At 40.2% G+C, this 18,482-nt stretch overlaps 1 protein-coding gene across 1 annotated transcript in view; it reads left to right on the top strand.

Moving 5' to 3' along the window:
- The window catches only part of PDE4B (phosphodiesterase 4B), a 533,352-nt gene that overhangs the window by 480,729 nt on the left and 34,141 nt on the right, over positions 1–18,482 (top strand). The window contains exon 7 of the mRNA XM_052638243.1: positions 7,556–7,668. Within this exon, the coding sequence (XP_052494203.1) occupies positions 7,556–7,668 (113 nt within the window). The remainder of the gene's footprint in view (positions 1–7,555; positions 7,669–18,482) is intronic.

The raw sequence follows: 18,482 nt of genomic DNA, 5'->3' as shown, positions 1-18,482 counted from the left end.
GTTTCCCTAAGTGAGTATCTCTGTTGAATACATACACAAAACATAAGAAAGACAGGGAAAAGTGTACAAATCACTAGAAATCAGGGAATTTTCATAAAGAGAACAGACTCTGGTAATTAGTATCTAGACTAAGAAGTACATCATTGTCAGCCCCATGGAAGTCCCCCTCCAGTTCTTGCCTGGTTGCCTACCCTCCAAGGGAACCACTATCTTGACTTCTAACATCATAGATTCATTTTTGCTTCTTTGTAATTTTATATGAATTGCATCACATTTTATGTGCTTTTTAACCTCTGGTTTCTTTTACTCAACGTTTACATTCATCGGATTCCTCTCTGTCTTTGCCTATGGCAATTGTTCTGATTGATCTAACCACCACACAATTTTGAAAATAGTACCACCTTCTCTAATGAAGAGTTCTGACTATGTGAGGCAGAGAAACAAAACTGTTGCTCAGTCATGTCCAACTCTTTGCAACCCCATGGACTATACAATCCATGGAATTTTCTAGGCCAGAATACTGGAGTGGGTAGCCTATCCCTTCTCCAGGGGCTCTTCCCAACCCAGGGATCAAACCTAGGTCTCCCACATTGCAGGTGGATTCTTTACCAGCTGAACCACAAGGGAAGCCCAAGAATACTGGAGTGGGTAGCCTATCCCTTCGCCAGGGAATCTTAATGAACCCAGGAATTGAATTGGGGTCTCCTGCATTGCAGGTGGATTCTTTACCAACTGAGCTGCCAGGGGAGAGAAACAAAAGGTTATTTATATTTCTTTTCTATGCCTTGTGTTGGGGTAGAAAGTCTGGGAATCTTGACAGATTGGTTTCTGATATCTACAAAACTGTGTTAAAACTGCATTTAGAATGATCCCTTATATCAGAAATCTGAATTACTCAAACTCATAGAAGCTGAGAGTAGTAGTTACCGGGGGCTGGGTGAAGGGGAATTGGAGAGATGTTGATCAAAAGGTATATAGTTTCAGATCCTCAAAGTGAATAAAATCCTAGAGACCTGCTATATAACATGATACCTATGGCTAACCATGCTGTATAATATATGTAAAGATTAGTTAAGATAGATCTTCTTTAAATGTTCTTATCATACACATGTATACACACACACATACACAAAGAAGGAGGGAGGAAACTTTTAGAGGTGATGGTTAAGTTTATGAGATTATTTATGGTGACAGTTTAACAGGTATTCATTTATCTTCAAACTCATCAAGATGTATACATGAAACATGCCCAGCTTTTTTGTATGCCAATCATATCTCAATAAAAAACTGCATTTAGATATAGTTTATAGAAAATTTATATTGGGGGTGTATTGTGATGCTTTCATCTGCTAATTATATGAACTTGGGACCTCTCTGAGACCCAGTTTTCTCATCTGTATTGAGAAACCCTCATTCTGAGGCCTTCTAAGCCAAATGATATAATTATGTAAAGGTCCCCCATCTTGATTTTTTCCCAGAGATCAGGAATAAGATCCTACTTTCCTGCACAGAGTGTGGGGCCAACTTTTAGGGCATCTGAGCTCTGTTACCAGCTGGACCATTGACTTCATCACTGCTCAAAATCTGGTTCCCTGCTTTCCAGCTCTAAGCAGCTTGCTATTTGTGGCCAGGCTGAGGTTTCTCATTGCCCTTTCCTTCTGCCCTTCTCTGCATCTCTCTCATCCAATACCTCTCTTCCAGCACATATAGACATATGCACACATGTTCTACTGAATTTGCATGAAAAAAACTAGGAATACTGAAATATGAGCTAAATATTAGCTGAGCTGGAAAATTATTAAAGTAGAAGAGGGGAGATCATTGACTGAAAAAGAAGAGTGTTACACAACAGTTTGTACAATGTTGCCTATTTTCCTTTCTTTTTTTTTGGCCAGGATGCATGGCTTGTGGGATCTTAGTTTCCCAACTAGGGAGCAAACCCCGGGCCCTTGGCATTGAAAGCATGGAGGCCTAACAACTGGACCACTGGGAAATTCCAAGTGTTGTCTATTTTTGACTATATACATGCATACATGAAAGGACATACACAGGGGGATAACAATAGTGATCTCTGCTTGGTCAAAGGTGACATTTTATCATTTCAAATATTTTGCTTCTCTATAATTTTCTAGTTGTCTCCAATGTACCTATATCCTCGCTATAATAATAAATGTGATATTTATAAAATGTGCATTAAACTTAAAGGTAAAGTCTGGTTTTGTGTGAATTCTCCTATTTTAGCTTCCCTGTGAGAACAGTATAAGTATTCTTCATATGTTCACTTTCCAGATAGAGAAATGTAGTCTCAGCAAACTTAGGTAACTTGCCTGAGGTTACCCACAGAAACAAGAGGCGGGACCAGAACCAAGCCAGTCTTCTGAGTAAATATTGAACAGTAAATATTTTTCTAATAGCTGTGTTAGGTGGATCAGAAAAGGGAAGAGGAAACTCGAGAAATGACAACATTCAGGAAAGCAATTACACAATTTGAAATAGAAAAGACCCAAGGGTAAGATGCCACTTTAAACACAGCAATTTCAGGAATGCATGGATTTCCAGCCCTGTAGTGAATCCTCTGTTTTATTGACCAAGATATGGTCTTACCCCAGAAATCTTGCTTGGTTAATTTAGCCTGTGATTTAGGTTGTGCCTTAAGGTACATTAGAGATAAGTCATACCTCTTCAGTGTTTATCGCACGGAGATGTTGCAAGGATTAATGTAGTGTCCTGGCGCTCCTTTGAGGAAAGAGCTTTATGAATGCCATGTATAATTATCACATTAATATTAATTATAATTATTCATTCATCCTTTCTTCCTGTTTCTCAGCATCAAATGCAGTACTTATCAGACCCACAGAAGGAAGTAAATCTTTTGTCATTCTTGTTGAAGTGAAAGAGGAAAAGAAGGTAATTATAGAAAGGAGGTTCTCCCAGCTCCTTCTTCCCTCTGAAAACTCTTGACAAGTAGGGTCACCCCATGACCATACATAGTCCCATTATCTGCTCTTATCCTCTTGAGACTTGTTTCTGAGGTGCTAAGCATCCTTCCTTCCCAGAGTCATTTTTATAAGAAAAGGAACATAACCAGCTTTGTGGGCACGTGACTTGCACAGCTGCACAGGGCTCCTCATTCACAAAGACCTTATAGTCAATCTTGAAACTTGTGATGGTTTTATCTTTGATCTGTTTTTTAAGTAAAGTCTGTTGGGAAAATGGAGCATAGATCCTGGTGACTTGGAGCATCAGCTCATGCTGTGCCCCATCTCCTGCCACCTGCCTGTCTCCCCTGGAGGTATTCTCAGCACCCATTTCCCTGATCCTTGTCGCCCTGGGGCTCCTCCAGCACCCTTCCCCCTCTCCCGTCCCAGGACCACTGCTGCTGTCCACTCCCGGTGAGGGCCTGGGTCCAAGTGCAGACAGGGTTTGAGTTGGACATGGATGCCTTGCAGAGTCTTAGGGAGCAGCCGTCCCTGCCCTGGGCTGGCATGGCGGTACCACAGTAGACGGGCCGTGTCTTGATCCTCTTGTCCACCCCAACCAAGGTATCTAGTGCATCCTTGTGCAGAGGTTGTAGCCTGTTTTCTGGGGCTTGGGGCATTGGCACCATGGCAAGGGGGAATGTCTGACTTCCCCAGAGCCTGCCCAGGCCTGGGGCATGAAGCACAGTTTGGAAGTTGGCAGGCAGGTGCCCTCCAGCAACTGGTAAGTTGTACATGTGCCCTAAATCAGAGGCTGCAGGGTCTCTGGGGTCCTGCAGGGGTCTGCACTCTCCTCCTGGTATCCCTCTGCCTGAAGTAACATGATTTTAAAGAGTAAATGAAACACATTGCGCCATTCATTCATTGTGACAATTGTGCCATTTTAAGATATTAACTATAGGGAACCCTGGATATGAGGTAGATGCAAACTCTCTATTATCTCTGCAACATTTCTGTAAATCTAGAACTTTTTATAATAAGCAGTTTACTTAGAAAAAATAACAATACCTCCATGAAAGGTTGAGAGAGAGCAACTTCAGAAAAAAAGAAAGAAACTGCACATTTTAAGACCTTTCACAGCACTTTTTCCTGCTTTTTGAACAAGGGATCGTGCATTCCATTTTTCACTGATCCCAGCCAATTATGGAACTAATTCCAACTATAAAACCTCTTATTGAATATGCAATTCTTTTGTCTCTCTTTTCTTTCCTCCCCACCCTCACAAACCAGGTTTGGGGAGTTCCTTTTATTGTCACTAATAATTATACTTCTGTGTACTGATTACTTACTAAGAACTGGTTATCCTATGAGATGGGGCTTCCCTGGTGGCTCGGATGGTAAAGAATCTGCCTGCAATGCAAGATACCGGGGTTCGATCCCTGGATCAGGAAGATCCCCTGAACAAGGGAATGTCTACCCACTCCAATATTCTTGCCTGGAGAATCCCATGGACAGAGGAACCTGGCAGGCTACAGTCCATAGGACCACAGAGAATTGGACATGACTGAGTAACTAACATACACACACACACACGTCATGGAGATATTTTATATACTTTATCTCATTTAGCCCCTTTATAACTTTATGAGATAGATATTCTCCTTATTTGAAGATGTGGGAAATAGAGTTCCAGGATCATGCAGTAAGTGGTAAGAGAGAAAGTCAAAATGCCTGAGGTTCACTCCAAAGCTGGTGCTCTTTCCTCAGTGCTCCAGATGTATCCTCAGCCTCCAGATACCCAAGTATTTGCATGCTTCTTGGGCAGGCACTTTTGTTTCCATTCCTCTGAGTATCTACTGGGAGTCTACTAGGTACCAAGCATGAGATTTGGTGCTGGAGCCACAGAGTTGTAGTGTGGAGGCCAGCCTGAGCTGCACTGATCCTTTCCTTTGGCTGTACCAATAGGTAGCTGGGCTGTGAGGCCCCCATCCATAAGCCACTCTGACATCTGTGCCTCCTGCCTTAGTTACTGTGATAAGAAGGCTCTCAAAGGGGGCATAAGGAAAGCCTTAACAATGGATGAAGAATCTGGGAAGGAGCAAATTTTCATTTACTTCAAAATTTCACTTTTTACCCAGAAAATATCGTGAATGACCAGAATAAGAGAAAGCAGTGGAGTAAGATCCTGCCATATTCATTGGCCAGTCACTGGCACCTCACTAATTTTTTTAAATATTTATTTTTATTTATTTGGCTGTGCTGGGTCTTAGTTGCGGCACCCAGGATCTTTAGTTGCAGCATGTGAGATCTCGTTCCCTGACCAGGGATTAAACCGGGGCCCCCTCTATTGGGAGCATGGCGTCTTAGCCACTGGACTACCAGGGAAGTCCCTGGCATCTCGCTCTTGTCCCAACTCTAGGAACATGTGTGTGCTCTTTCTGTATAATAGACAAGGAATGAGTTGTGGTGATGGCACTTAACTGATGGATCATTAAAGAGTTTTCCTCTTTCTTCAGGGCTTCACTGCTATCCTTACTGTTTTTCTTTGTGAGTGGAGATCTGATCCCTCTTTTCCTCTTCCTGAAAGAGAAATATAACATATCATCCCACAGTCGTTTTGTACATCAGTCTATTCAAAATGCTCCACACAAGCTGCTCACTCCCCACCATCCTGGTGAATGTCTAATCTTAATTACTGAGAACCATGGGTTGTGATGTGGAAGATACCAGGGTGGTGAAGCCTGAGGAATTAGGAAGTGGTTGGACTTTTTTATGAGAGGTTTGGAGTGAGAATGGGAGAGTTCTGTCACTTCAGGAAAAGCTTCCTTAGATGAAGTGTTCTTCTGGAAGGAAACAGAGAAGAGTGGGTGTTTCAGATACACTATAGAGAGTCAATGAGGAGATGCTTTGTGTTGAAGCAGCATGGCAAAATTGAGGAAGAAAGGAGGGAAGGCATGTGTGAGTCTGGCTTGAAATGAGTTTTACTAAAAACACCTCAATTCTGGTCTGCACATTTTTGAGGAGTGTGGAAAAAAAAGGAGGAAGTCACCTCCAGTGGTTTTGTGGCTTTTTAAGTGTGACATACAGGATATTGAATTTTAACCCCTGGTTTTCCTGAAGGGTAAGCATATGTGGGGGATAAACAAAACACCTCTTCTTTGAAATGTGCGTCTGTGCTAAGTGGTTCCAGCCTCTTGGAATCTCTCTTGTGTTTATTCCCCTTTCTGCTTTAAGTGTGAGTATCACACACATAAAATTACTCAAATAATAATAATAAACTATGTGGTCTCCCTAAGAGTTCTGTATGAACATATAAAAAATGTATTCTAAATATGACAGGAACATGTGAGTCTTTTCTTTATAATAGAATTTCATGTGAGATGTTTAATTTTCTTGGTGTCTGTTGTGTGCTTCCATTCCAGAAAGCTCTGTAGACTTAAAGGATGTTGTTCACCTCAATATCAGTCACATATGCAGGAGAGCCCAAATAGTTTTTATAGCTCTCTGTAGCATCATTAGTTCATCTAGCATTTATAAAATTAATTTCAGTGTTTATTAAGATAGGGTTCTTAACTCAGTAGCCTTAAGTGTTAGCTTAGACTCACAAACTTTTGGGTATGGAATGACGTACTGCAAACACTTAAAAATTTGAGTTTCATTACCCAGCAAAAATATGAACTTAAAAGGAATGCTCTATTTTTTTTTAACAGACCACTGAGAAATACTTACAGAAAGCCTAGATTCCTATGGTAACAAATCTGAGCCCCCAGCCTTCATCAAAAAATCTGCTGCAGTCACATCTGGCTCCACCTAAAAGTCCGGTTCAGAATTTCCCTATGATCCTGGGAGTTTTGAAGAAGAGAAGTTTTAGCTTTGTTTAGTATAACAAGAACTGCCTAGACTCCAGGGCCAATAAATGTGTTCACGTAAAACTTCAGACAGTGTCTCTGAGACTGAAGCCTTATCGGGGAGACCTCATTTTGCCTCGACTTAAAGGGAGACTCAGAACAGAGGACTAGCCTTCTCCCCTCACTTGTGTGGGTCAGTGTCTGCTGAATTGAAAGTTATTCCAACATTTGCACATTCTCCCGGAATGAATGAATGCACAGGTCTTCCAACGTAACTGTCAGTTTCCCCCTCCACTTTTCGGTTGTACGTTTCATTTAGAAGAAAAGCCAAATGAGAAAACGCTTTCCTCATTTCTCCTCTAGATTGCAAACACTCAGAAATGACATCACGCACCCTAAAGAATCCCGAGATGACTAAGGCGCAGAAAGCCTGAGAAAACTGACTGCCTCTGCCTTTAGTTTTAGGACTCATCTATGCAGATGAGGTTTTAAGAGCCGGTTCCCCGCCTTCTTCCTCAGAGGAAGTTTCTTGGTAGATCGCAGACACCTCATCTAGCCCGGGGGCGGGGGTGGGGGGGTGAAAACTTGGCACCAGCCATCCCGGGCAGAGCACCACGGTGATTTGTTCTCCTGGTGGAGAGAGCTGAAAGGAAGGAGTCGGCGCGCAAATAATGAAGGAGCACGGGGCCACCTTCAGTAGCGCCGGGATCAGCGGCGGCAGCGGTGACTCGGCTATGGACAGTCTGCAGCCGCTCCAGCCTAACTACATGTCTGTGCGTTTGTTTGCAGAAGAATCTTATCAAAAATTAGCAATGGAAACGCTAGAGGAACTGGACTGGTGCTTAGACCAGCTAGAGACCATACAGACCTACCGCTCTGTCAGTGAGATGGCATCTAACAAGGTAAGAGATGACCGTTTTATTCGTGAAAGTGTGACCGCGCTGCGAGCCGTGGGCTCCCCTGGCCTCTGCCAGCTGCAGAGGTGCTTGGGGACTCGACTGTCAGCTTTGTTGATCTGCCTCCGATGATTCTGTGTTAAAATGCCACACTTTGCTTGTGTCTTGATGCTTCAGCCCAAGCTATTATCCTCAGTAAAATCCCCAGAAACCAAACCTTTTTCTTATTGATGTCTTTTGGAATTGTTTAAGGTGAGAAGTGTTTATGAAGTATACAAATCACTATACAAGTGAAAAAATTTTTTTGTTTTATATCTGAATGAATTCATAGGTGAAATTGTTGTGTTGCAATCAAGTGTTATATATGTTTTTTGAACAAGAAAATACTGCGACCTCTGTATAGCAATGGCAAGAATGATTTGCCCTGAAGTTTCCTAAATTCTGAAATTCTCAGAAGGACATTCTGGGATTCTCAAACCTTTCTTTTCTGATGCTGGTATGACCTAAGATTGAAAAAAGAAGCAATATAATTTGTCTCCAAAAAAGAAAATTACTTTTTTAAAGTTTGCTGCTTTGCATAATGGAATCATTTGAAATAAAGTCCAACTCATATTGCAAAGAAATGGTTTTATGTACAATGCCCAGACAAAACTTAGTTTTGGGGAGCTTTAATTATCTACCATTATATCATTTGTTTAAGTAATGCCTGGATTTAGAGTGCTAATTTATGAAGTGAGAGTTGTTGCTTTTTGTTTGTATTTTTCTCTCACAGAATGTTAATTATACACATATACATGTGAACGTATGTATATGTATCTATTATTTTAATTGAAATCTTAACACTGCACCCTCATAAATACACATTTCAAAATCCCCAATCATCCTAGCCTGAGGTATTATCTTTTGTCTTAAGAGTTCTGGGGATGGGAAGAGACTGCTTCACACCTGCCAAATGTGCTTTCCAGCCCTGAATGTGTGTCCCTCCTCCCTTTTTCCTGGGGTTAAAAGGATTGCCTTCCTATCAAGACTTGCTGGCTCCTGCTCAAAGGATCTGAGCAGAGGAAGCATCACATCCCAAAGTTTAGTAGGGGAGCACAGAGAGTGGACTTTTCTTACTCTTGTTTATTGGTTAATGAAAGGGCAAAAAAAAAAGTCTCTCTCAAAGTCTAGTTCAGATTCAAGCTGGAAAAAAAAAGGTTGAGGTTTAACTATTTATTGACTTTTCTCTGAATTTCTCAATTGAAGCTGAATTCTGGGTTTTTCCAGGCTGTTGTAAATCTCTACCAACTGCTTCCCCATGAGAAGAGCTTAACTGTGTCACTTCTCCAAACCACACTGGAGTCCATGTACACAGAATGATTCTCACACAGGCTCTAGCCCCCTTTGAAGAATTCAGAGTCTCTGTTCTTTGCATTTTGTGACCATTGATACATATGCAAGATGTAGATTCAGTGTTTAGGGGTAGTTTTTTTTGTTTTTTAGCAAGTTTCACCATAAAGGATACCTTGAACTTTCTACTGGGGTCACTAAGATAAAGTAGACACCTAGCTTTAGAGGCAGAAAAAGATTACTCACTGGAAAACTGCAAATTGCCATTAGTTTTTATTTTGAATGTAGATGCCTTATGTATTCTAACCAGTTTAGTGTATGGAGTGTTAAAATTAGACATTGTGTGTCTTGCAAACTTATTATAAATAATTTCATATTCAATGTATAGCTCATGAGACACTGACACCAGGGACCCTGTAGGTCCTAGTGAGAATTCTAAATGCTTCGGGCTTCCGCTTCTCTTTATGGTGTCATGTGCAGGAAGCAATGAAAGTTGAATAGACCTAACCCTAAAGAAAGGGCTAAACCTTAATGTTGACACAGTTAGCTTAAGTAGAAGGCATGCAGCTTTACCTGTTTCTAGAGCTACATTGGAGAGGTTATAGGGCAAAGCAATTACCCTGTGATGAATAATGCCCAGCTGACAGCAGAAGTCAATTTCAGTTTTTACAAAGATCTCTCTCTTTTTACTTAGCCACTTACCCCCAACCCCAAAGTCTTGATTATTCAGATAATCACCTCAGGTGAAGCTTAAGTCATAGCACATATAATGTAATATAATGAGAATATTTTTATGGCCACCAAAAAGAACTTGATTTATACCAGTTTAGGGGGAACCGAATTATCTCTGGTAAAATTAAAATTCCATATTCAATTTTAAATATTACCATAATTATTTGAGTATTTCATCTGAACTGCTGTTTAAAATTATCATCATCGTGATGTAGTCTTGTTTGGTCATCTTGGGCTTACTCTCAGTAAATAAAGATGCTGTGGCAAATCTCTGAGTTACAGACTTGGAAGTAAGTGTGTAGATATTCTACACTGGAAGTATGTGAAAAGCATGGGCTTTGGAGTCAAAAGATTATGGTTGAAATCCTGTTTCTGTCATTTGGTAGCTACTTGGCCTTGGCCAACTTACTTAACTGCTCTAAGACTTAGTTTTCTTCTCTGTAAAACAAGGATAAAAGCGGTACCTATGTTGCTGAGGTTGCTGTGAAAACTGAGATTATGCATCTGAAGCACTTAGCAAGGCCCCTGATACGTAGGAAAAGTTCAAGAAGTGATCATTTATTAATAGCATCCATTGTTGCTAAGTGTGCTAAGTGGCTTCAGTCATATCCGACTCTGTGTGACAGGCTCCTCTGTCCATGGGATTCTCCAGGCAAGAATACTGGAGTGGGTTGCCATGCCCTTCTCCAGGGGATCTTCCCAACCCAAGGATCGAACCCGCATTTCTTTTGTCTCCTGCATTGGCAGGCAGGCTCTCTACCATGAGAGCCACCTAGGAAGCATCCACGACATCTTTGCAAAACAAATATGTGTCTCTAGTTGTGATCAGCTAAGTGACTGCTGAGTTTTGTTTGCAGCCTCTGAACTTACATAAAAGTGGTGATGGGAGAGCCAGTGTTTTGCTTTAGTGTTTGGAGATTAGATGTGTGCCAGTCTACATGCAAATCATAGAATACTGACTGCATCTAGTAGAGGAAAAGCAAGTAGTCTGTATTCGGTTCATCTGGTTTGGGATGTATTTGTTTATTGTTTTTTCTTAACCTTTTTGAAGAAAGCTGTGACTCAAATATTACAACTGTCCCAAGTGAACTTCAGAGCTCAGAGAGTTAGAAAAGAAACTGTTTCTATGACTTCTCCTTAGCTCAAATTTCCCTCATCCTTTAGGCCAAATGGAATTCCAGAATTACAGAGAAAGATGCAGTCAGGTGGCTCAGTATTGTAGATTATTTTCCCCCGAGAATTACAACAAGATGGAATAGATTAAGCAGGAGGTTTACGAGGCAGACATTGTCTTTCAAGATGAGAAGAATGTCTGGTGAACTTCTGCCAGCAGCCCAAGTTCAGCTAGATGTGTGAGAGCTGTTTTCTGTAACCACAGCTTGCCTGCATACATTTATTCATTAATTTTTGTTTTAACTTTTATCGCCTCTTGAATTAGAATTGTCTTGCACTTCAGTGAAATGCCTCAGTGGCAAAACAGTCAGATGTTTTGAAAACAGGATGCTTGGGCTCCACATTAGAAAAAGAGGAACGGAAAGAGAAACAGTATAGAAAGGAAGAAAGCAAATAACCTCAGCAGGATCTCCAGCCCAACAACGGCATAAACACTGACCTATCTTCCTGACCTTCACTGTGGCTCAGTTCCTGACCTCGTGTCACCAAAGCCAACCGACGTCATTGGAGGAGGAGAGGAGGAATGGCGCAGCTGCTATGAGGGTGACTAGAATTTCCTGTCTCCTTCCTGACTGACATACGCAGGCAGAAAAGTACAGAGTTACAACAACAGTGGCTGAGGAAGGACCGACACAGAACAGTCCCAGTGAGGCGGCATTGTGACCGGCAGAGAAGGGGGAGATTTGACTGAGAAGCAGAGTTTCTCCTCTAAAATTTTCAGGTGAAAAACGTCAAAGGGGTCATTTGTACCCAACATGTTGAATGTTTTTCAAAAGGTGAACAGACTGTGATATGCACTAAGGAGCTATGTTCAAGCAGTTGGTCGCTGATCTAACTTTCCCCCAAAGTCCCCCATTACCTTTCTCTTTCTCAACTAGCTTTGCTCTGGGGCTATTTTATGTGTAGTACAAGATTTGAGCCTTATCTATGAAAATGGAGGTTCTGCTTTTATAAAGAGACCTGAATAGTATCAGTACTTCTTTACAATGGAGCATGGGGACCCAGCCTTTCAGTAAATATTTGCTAAGGAAGTCTGTAAGATGGCAAAGGGAGATAGAGGGACCTTTTTCTCTAAGGGCACCAGAAAGTCTTCTACAGACAGCATCACAGGGGGAATGAGTCCTCTTGGCTATGCAGGTTTATTTTTCTGCTTCTTCAGGTGTGGCCGTACTGTAGCACCAAATGTGAAGCCAACTAATTCCCTGTGCCCTTGGGTGGGAGGGAATAAAGTCATAGAGTTCTACCAGCCTGGAGCCTCCTGGGACCCAAGATGCTTGTCACTGAAATATGACCATGATAGGTTGATTTCCTTACAGTTGGTGAGTCATTCTCTATCCACTTGTATATTCAATAAAGATGGGAAATCTTGGATTTAGCCGAACGGAAAAAGAATAGACCTTATTGGTCAACAAATTCATCTCACACCTCTGTTAGGAAGATGATAGGCCAATGACCATTTATTGAAAGGGATTAATTCCACTTTGCCCCAAATCAAATGACATGATTAGAAGAGTGCCCCTCTTGGGGCAGGAGGAGTCTTCTTCCTGGACCCTGCGCTCACAGAGAGCCTAGCCTAGTCTTCGTCCAGCTCTGCTCTGCTCCAGGGGGTGAAGAGGCTGCTGCATCGAGGGAGCACCTGTGCTCCCCCTTCCAGTCTATACTGCATCCACTAGACTCCCACATTTCTGCTCAAATGGCTTTGAACTCACTTCCAGGGTCTATTCAGGCCTCTTTCCTGGATGTGCTGCAGGAAAGCATAACTTTAGGTCCAGAGAGTGGCCACGAGGCAGCAGTTTGGCTTGAGAGAGTTGTGTGGGAGAAGTTTAGACATGCTGGCTGTCCAAGCAGAGAGTGTACATATGGAGGGGCGAGGGGGCACCTACAAGATCCCTGACAGTACTGGGACATGGAGAGAGAATGGGGTATAACATAGTCCACAAGCTGGATCCCCCTGAACTACCATATCTAAGGCATTCAAGGTTTCTAAATTCAACCTGATCTTCCATAGGAAGGGATGTCTTTTAAGGTAGGAGTATTGGAGGTAGCTTAGTTTATATTCTTACGTATTTAGACTTATGATATGTGACCCCACAAATGTTAGAGATGACGTTGGATTAGAGGGCAGAACGTAATAAAAATCAGTTCTTATGGCCAAGTGTGGGACTCACACATTCTTTTGATCCAACTTTTCTTTCTTGCTGCTCAGATGTATGTAAGTTCTGGGAGCAACAAAGTAGAAAGAGCCTGGGAATAAGCCATGAGTTTGAGTTCTAGCTCTGTCTTTATTGAGGTGCATTATCTTAAACAATTGAATCATTTTGAATCTTTGCTTTTTCTTAACAACAGCAAAAAAATTGTTGCAGGAGACTATCTCCATGGTCTACTTCAGCTCTAGTGTTTATTGATGGAGCAATAATAGTAAACAACCAGTCTACTTTTACAAGTGACCGTTTTGTGTGCAGACACTACTACTCTATTCATACATTCTATCATTAATACTCATAGAAACTTTTGAAATAGGTACTGTTCTTATCCCCATCATACAGATGAGTAGAGTGAGGCTTAGAGAGTTGAAATAAATTATCTAAGGTAAAGATCAGAGCCAGGATTCATACCCAGGGCCAACTGACTCACTACTAATGATCCCAATAGGACAGATAAATATAGAGATACAGAGATACTGAATTACTCTTACAAGGAAATTTTATTGTGGTTTCTGGAAGGTCTTACTCTTCCAACTCCAGCCATCACTGGTGGTAAATCTGATTCAAAATTCTAATCTGCAGATACCATATTCTGGACTTGTGAAAGTGTTAGTCGCTCAGTTATGTCCGACTCTTTGCGACCCATGGATTGTAGCCCACCATGCTCCTCTGTCCGTGGAATTCTCCAGGCAAGGATACTGGAATGAGTAGCCATTCACTTCTACAGGGGATCTTTCCAACCCAGGAATTAAACCTGGGTCTGCTTTATTGCAGGTGGATTCTTTACCATCTGAACCACCAGGGAAACCCACTGGACTTGTAGACCAGCCATTAATAACCTCCAGCTCTTGGCTGTGAAGCGGTGTCTGTTAACAAAGAAAAGGGGGAAGAATAACATAGTTGTATAAAATGGTTGTAAAGCACCCAGAAAACTGTAAATAATGATATTAAACTAATCTACTGCATTCAGCTTGCTAAATTCAAAATCTCTAACCTGGCCTAAGAAAGACAGTAAAGTTTTGTTTAAAGGACTTTAGCCTACCCTCTAATTCCCTTTTTATCTACCCTCCCCCAAATAAAAAGAAAATGGAAAGAGGCTATTATTGGTATCTTCAAATTTTTATTATGATTAAAATAGAGCTTCCCTGGTAGCTCAGCTGGTAAAGAATTCACCCGCAATGTGGGAGACCTGGGTTCGATTTCTGGGTTGGGAAGATCCCCTGGAGAAGGGATAGGCTACCCATTCCAGTATTCTTGGGCTTCCCTGGTAGCTCAGCTGGTAAAGAATCCACCTGCAATGTGGGAGACCTGGATTCAATCCCTGGGTTGGGAAGATCCCCTGGAAAAGGGGATGGCTACCCACTCCTGTAACTGGGGCAATTTCATCCTATACAATGTCCTTTCAGTGCATGCAGTATGACCATAAAACAGAAGAGCATTGTTTCTGTAGCAATAATTAATACAGGAAAATTTCCTACAAGTAACATGGAGACTGTCCTCTTTGGGTTTTCATACAAAGATGAAATAGAAATTTAACTTGTTTTTTCTTTATCCAACATTATTTCAGTCATTCTTTCTTTGACAAAATAGAGTTGTATTATTGAGTGTAATTTGGTATTCCACATTCTACTCTTATTAAAACTTAAAGATTTGGAAAGTTGTTTAGTGCTTTGTAATAAATTCAATCTGTAATCTATTTCACTTAATTTAAATAGTTCTGCATTGATATTTACAGAATCGTTTCCTTCACTGAATTCTAATCCATTAAGTTTAATCTTTCTGCTTAACTCACTTGAAAGTCCCCAAGTGAACACATCTCTAAAAAACAAGCAGAAATGTGATGCACCTATTTGCAAGGCAGCAATAGAGAACAGACTTATGAGCACAGCGGGGGAGACGGTGGGATGAACTGAGAAAGTGGCATTGACATATACACATGACCGTGTGTAAAATAGATAGCTAGTGGGAATTTGCTGTATGTCGCAGGGAGCTCAGCCTGGTGCTCTGTGACACCCAGAAGGGTGTGATAAAGTGGGAGTTGGGAGGGAGTCTCAAGAGGTAGGGGATATATGTGTGTGTATGGCTGATTCTTGTTAATGTCTGGCAGAAACCAACACAACATTGTAAAGCAGTTATCCTGCAATTAAAAATAAATAAAAATAAAAAAAAAACAACAACAAGCAGAAATGAAGTGAAGGAACATTACCTTTGAGTGGTGTACCTCTGGCTAGCAGATGAGATAGTCTCAAAATAGAATAAATAAGCCATTTTAAGGGGAACCTTTCTCTCCATATTAAAAAATAATTATTATTATATTTAGAGTACAATTTACATCTAGAACACTAGTTTTGAAAACTAGAAGCACACTATGTCAATGGAATAAATCTCTGTTGTACATCTTTTTATACTTTTTTTCTCATCTTTTTTTTTTCTTTTAGAGTGTGTGCCAGTCTAGAAGGTTCCCCAAATCCGTACTATTGTTATCTATGAAATAAAAGGCCAAGGGTGGAACTTGCTTTTGTGCTATTCTCCCAAAACATCTTCCTTCCAAGTAAAAGTATGCTCAGCAAGTTAAGATAGCTCAGCCCTGGAAGCTAGGACTTACCAAACTAGAAGATGCCAGGAAACACTTGTGCCGTGGTCAGTGGATTTCACGCTCCAGAAGGCTCTATGCCAGTTGTTGCTGTGCATCTCTGCATATCCCTCCACGTTAGCATTTTTCAGGGACCTGCCAGCTCCTCTCTGTCTTGCCCACTTGTACGTGATGTTTCCCTCAACTGGTGCCAAGCTGTTTAGTCTCTTGGATATTTTACTGTAACTTCCTTTGTTTGATTTACTTTAAAGTAGCCAAGTATTTCCACAAAGAAAGGGCTGTTACATTATTTAGAAATGGTGAAGACAGTAAAACTCCTGTTTCTTTTGTTTCTGTTGTGGGAAGTGACTGATATCTTTTTCTCTTTATAAAGTGCCTGATAATTTTTTCTCTCTGTGAAAGTAGAGTTTAAAAGCTATAAATCAGGCAGTTCTACTCATGAATCACATATTTCCTTCACCTAATTACTTCCCATTTCAAATGCTTCAGAGATTGAAGTTTAGTGAACTTATTGAAAAGAAAATTCATCTCCATGACTCAATTTCATCTTTTTTTTTTAACTATTCAAAATATGGTCATCTTAAAAATGGTCATTTGAAACTCTCTGTGGTCTAATTCCCTTCACTCTTTACTAACAGCAGAGTGCATAATGTTATAACCCTCAGCAAATTATAAAAATGAAATTTGAGTACAGGTGCTAGGAGGTAAAATGATGTTTCCAGTTTTAAGAATTTACCTTTAAGACAAGAGGTTTGGCATTTTATATCTGAAAATTTTAAACAGTTGTTTGGGGCACAGTAAGAAGAGGTATGATAGTTAAATAAAGATGTCTGTCTAACCCTACCACATAGGCTGTGTGATAAAACTAATCAGATAGGGTGAAGTGGAGTATCAATTTGGCAACTATCTACTGTTTCTGGTCAGAATGGATGGTAAAAGTTAATAAACCTAACCCAAAAAGATGTGAATATATTCTTTTTTGTTATAGTCTATGTGGTTGCATTTGACAAAATTCTAGAACTTTGAGCCCAAAAGGGATCCATAAATATCTGTCTGAAGACTTCATTTTATAGATGAGGATTATTACAAATTGAGGATTAAATATCCAATATGCTCCAAAGATCTTTGTAAAATGTAAAACACAATCTAAATGAAGAGTAATTTTATTATGGCATTACTTCTCCAGGGTCATCGGGTTAATTAGTGGAAGACTGAAGTACAAAATCCAACTTGTTCTTCATCTTCAGCAAAAAGCTAATTAAGCTTAATAAAAATATGGGACATTGCTTCCTTCGTTTTAATTTGCATTGATTTTTAACCTTCTCATTGTCCTTCTCATTACCTTTCCTGAATAAAAGCTGTCCATGTCTTAATCATTTCAAATAAAGAGAACTAATTTAGTATTCCTGAAACTTTTGTGATCAAAATCTAGCAGGAAATAGTTGAGGCAAGTTACTTTAAATGCCCCTGACATTGGTTGTTTTGTTTTGCCTCTCTTTGTTTCTTGCTATTTCAACTTTTGAATAAATACAGATAATAATATATCTGAATTAATATATCATCAGATAAGAAAATCTCATTAAGGCAACCAGGATTAACATTTTTATTTTCATGTAACTGAAATGGTACCCTACAGATAATTTATTTTCAGTTAACATAATCGTGTATTTCTTCACTCTTTTCTTAGATTAGATTCCCATATATGAAATTAATGGATTAAAGAATAATATTTTTAAAACTTTAGATACTCATTTGCTTTTCCACTGATCCCAATGCCAAAGTTTAAGTAGTAAAAACCCTGTGATTTGCATAACTGCCCTCAACTTCTTTCTATTTCTTCCTTTCCTCTCTCTGAAATTTAAGGTGATAAACTGGAGTTTTACCAACTGGTGAAAAAATAGTCAATGTTTCGATTTTCTCTGCTGCTTAACAGAGCTATTATTTTAGGAAGTAGAAATGAAGACATTTATCTCAGATTAACTCTATCCCTGCACCCCAGAATGTTCCTGCCCAAATTATGCAAAGCTCTCTCAACTCAAATATGCTTTCTGGATCCTTGAGTTGTGTTACCAACATCTTGGTGAGGCTGGGTTTAACAGTGTTGGCAGCTACATATTTAAACAATATTGATGTAATTAATGCCTTGTCAACATTTTAAATCAAATAAACCTCATTAATAGTAGATAGAGATACATTTTGATGTGTCTAGGTAGCTCAAGATGAATTTTGATGTTTATAGATATCTGAGTTAAGCAAACATTGCAAATATCTTGCAGTGAAACATTGATGAATTCTAAGCTATTAAAATCCTTAAAATGAAAAGATACAGGAAAAAATGAAGGGAAAGTGACTTGGGAAGGACTGATCCTCTGGTTTGTAGTAGCCCCACCACCCTATTTGTGGTTTTGCTTTCCACTGTTTCAGTAACCTGTGGTCAACAGCAGTCCAGAAATATTAAATGGAAAATTCCAGAAGTAAACAATTTATAAGTTTTAAATTGTGCGCTGTTCTGATTAGTGTGGTAAAATCATGCACTGTCCCACTCCACTCACCCAGAGGCACGTGATTCCAACATATCCTGCCTGTAGTCACTTAGTAGCCAGGAGGGTCATCCGATCAACTGTTCTGGTATCCCAGTGCTTGTTTTCAAATGGCCTTTACTTTACGTTTCACGTAATAATGGCCCCAAAAGCACAAGAGTAGTGCTGCTGGCCATTCAATATGCCTAAGACAAGTCATAAAATGTGCTTCCTTTAAGTGAAAAGGTAAAAATTCTTCACTTAATAAGG

Source organism: Budorcas taxicolor, chromosome 3 (assembly GCF_023091745.1).
Source record: "Budorcas taxicolor isolate Tak-1 chromosome 3, Takin1.1, whole genome shotgun sequence".
NCBI lineage: Eukaryota > Metazoa > Chordata > Mammalia > Artiodactyla > Bovidae > Budorcas > Budorcas taxicolor.
This window is presented reverse-complemented; position numbering and strand designations above follow the sequence as displayed.